The 2,809-nt window shown below is 34.4% G+C and overlaps 1 protein-coding gene across 1 annotated transcript in view; it reads right to left on the bottom strand.

Moving 5' to 3' along the window:
• Positions 1–2,809, bottom strand: part of LOC106465553 (E3 ubiquitin-protein ligase Zswim2-like) — a 17,848-nt gene that overhangs the window by 2,862 nt on the left and 12,177 nt on the right. The window contains exons 7-8 of the mRNA XM_013925776.2: positions 1,703–1,877; positions 80–201 (exon numbers count right to left, since the gene is read on the bottom strand). Coding sequence (XP_013781230.2) covers positions 80–201; positions 1,703–1,877 — 297 coding nt within the window. The remainder of the gene's footprint in view (positions 1–79; positions 202–1,702; positions 1,878–2,809) is intronic.

The raw sequence follows: 2,809 nt of genomic DNA, 5'->3' as shown, positions 1-2,809 counted from the left end.
GCGATATATATATATATATATATATATATATACTGAAAATAAAATATTTAGAAATTAAATGACATTCGTTAAGACTTACACTGTTGGTTCACGAGGCGGCAAAACATTCTTCTGTCCAACACTTTCAACAACTGACCGACCGTCAATGGGACAGGCATCTTTGACCCAGAGTAACCAGTTGTCGATACAGTCCTTATGAAACTGAATATTCAAAAACAGAAAACAAAATACGTTCAGTCGAGAAACTTGTTCTTTGCAATTTCCGCGTCAACTGGGTTCGGGTGTGACTTGCTGGTTAGTGTGGTCAGACTCTGAATCTGGGAGTTCACGTTTTGTGACCGTTGCAGTAAAAATGTGAAACGTGTTTCGTATTCAGTGGTTGTGGAGGCGAGCGGCCAAAGCCTAAAAACTTACATATTTATGGAATTTAATCTCCCATTCTCTAATATGGGTTTGTTTGTTTGCTATAGATTTCGCGCAAAGCTACACGAATAGTGAAATTGACCGTAACATTATAACGCCCCACTTTGTATCTACATGATAACTTTACCTTGTGTCTACATGGTAATTTGACCTTGTGTCTGCATGGTAACTTGACCTTGTGTCTACATGACAGTTTGATCTTGTGTCTACATGGTAATTTGACCTTGTGTCTGCATGGTAACTTGACCTTGTGTCTACATGACAGTTTGATCTTGTGTCTACATGACAATTTGATCTTGTGTCTACATGATAACTTTACCTTGTGTCTACATGGTAACTAGACCTTGTGTCTACATGGTAACTTTACCTTATGTCTACATGGTAACTTGACCTTGTGTCTACATGATAATTTTACCTTATGTTTACAAGGTAACTTTACCTCATGTCTACATGGTAACTAGACCTTGTGTCTACATGGTAACTTGACCTTGTGTCTACATGATAACTTTACCTTGTGTCTACATGGTAACTTAACCTTGTGTTTACATGACAGTTCGACCTTGTGTCTACATGATAACTTTACCTCATGTCTACATGGTAACTAGACCTTGTGTCTACATGGTAACTTTACCTTATGTCTACATGGTAACTTGACCTTGTGTTTACATGATAACATGAACTTATGTTTACATGATAACATTGTGTCTACATGATAATTTGATCTTATGTTTACAAGGTAACCTTGTGTCTACATGACAATTTTACCTTGTGTTTACATGATAATTTTACCTTATGTTTACAAGGTAACTTTGCCTTGTGTCTACATGGTAACTTGAACTTATGTTTACATGGTAACCTTGTGTCTACATGGTAACTTGACCTTATGTCTACATAGTAACTTGACCTTGTGTTTACATGACAATTTGACCTTGTGTGTACATGATAACTTGAACTTAGGTTTACATGATAACATTGTGTCTACATGATAATTTGACCTTATGTTTACATTGTGTCTACATGGTAACTTGAACTTATGTTTACATGGTAACCTTGTGTCTACATGATAATTTGACCTTATGTTTACAAGGTAACTTTACCTTGTGTCTGCATGGTAACTTGAACTTATGTTTACATGGTAACATTGTGTCTACATGATAATTTGACCTTATGTTTACAAGGTAACTTTACCTTGTGTCTGCATGGTAACTTGAACTTATGTTTACATGGTAACCTTGTGTCTACATGATAATTTGACCTTATGTTTACAAGGTAACTTTACCTTGTGTCTACATGGTAACTTGCGTATAAGCTGTGCTTCTTTGTAGGGCCTGAGACATATACAACATTGCTGACCCGGAAGTAATAGCCTGCCGGTCTTGTAGACCCGGGTTACGGGTAACAAGTTGACCACGTGTTCTTGTGACCTGATTGAAGTTTCATGTGAGGTCTCGATGCTGAAGGAAAAAAAAATGATAGTTTACGGTAATTAAACTCCACTAAATGTTAACTTCTCACAAGTAAATTGATGTAAAATATATTTTGTTGTAATCGTGTTATACATATATATATATATATAATCACAAATGTCTCTACAGTTTTTAATTTAAAAACAGAACACATTAAAAACGTTATATCTTGCACATTACAAGATATATTTGTTTCTGAAACAACTGAAAATAATTCAAACACAAGTTGTAGAAAGTAACATATAAGAAATAAAACCGTTTTTCATTAATAATAAATTTAATCCAATAAACTTTACATCTGTAAAGCTTGGAATACATAGAGATGTAGAGAAGAATAACACATAAAAGAGGGAAATAAATAAATAAAAACAAGAAATCAATTTACTTAATGAAAGAGTATATATTAATTAATAGTACAGATTGATTACTTCTTAATTTCGACACTTATCTTAAGACAAAAACTTATGATATACAGATATACCTACACGGTGAAAACGAGACAAACGTTTACACAGTTCCTTTAATTAACAATACACGCGCACACCGCTTAACTTTAAATGAAAAATATTAGCTTGCTATACACGGCGAACATGAATCGGTTATTTTGTAGGGTTAAAAATGATGAACGTTTATTTTCTGATAGACAGTTCAAAAGTAGGAATTAAGTATTATAGCAATTCTTTCTTAGTTAAACATATTGAAAAAAAAACAAAAACACTTTAGGGCAGCATTCAGTTTTCATTATTTTCTCGCCTGACCAAAATAACTAATTACATGACTAAGGAAAGAATCCTATCACGTGACTGGAGGGGCCTATCACGTGACTGAGAGGGGCCTATCACGTGACTAAAGGAAAATAATCCTATCACGTGACTGGATAGGCCTATCACGTGACTAAGGGAATAATCCTATCACGTGGC

The sequence above is a fragment of the Limulus polyphemus genome, unplaced genomic scaffold (genome assembly GCF_000517525.1).
Source record: "Limulus polyphemus unplaced genomic scaffold, Limulus_polyphemus-2.1.2 Scaffold1980, whole genome shotgun sequence".
Taxonomy (NCBI): Eukaryota; Metazoa; Arthropoda; class Merostomata; order Xiphosura; family Limulidae; genus Limulus; species Limulus polyphemus.
Note: the sequence above shows the minus strand (reverse complement) of the source record. Positions and strands in the feature narration are given on the sequence as shown.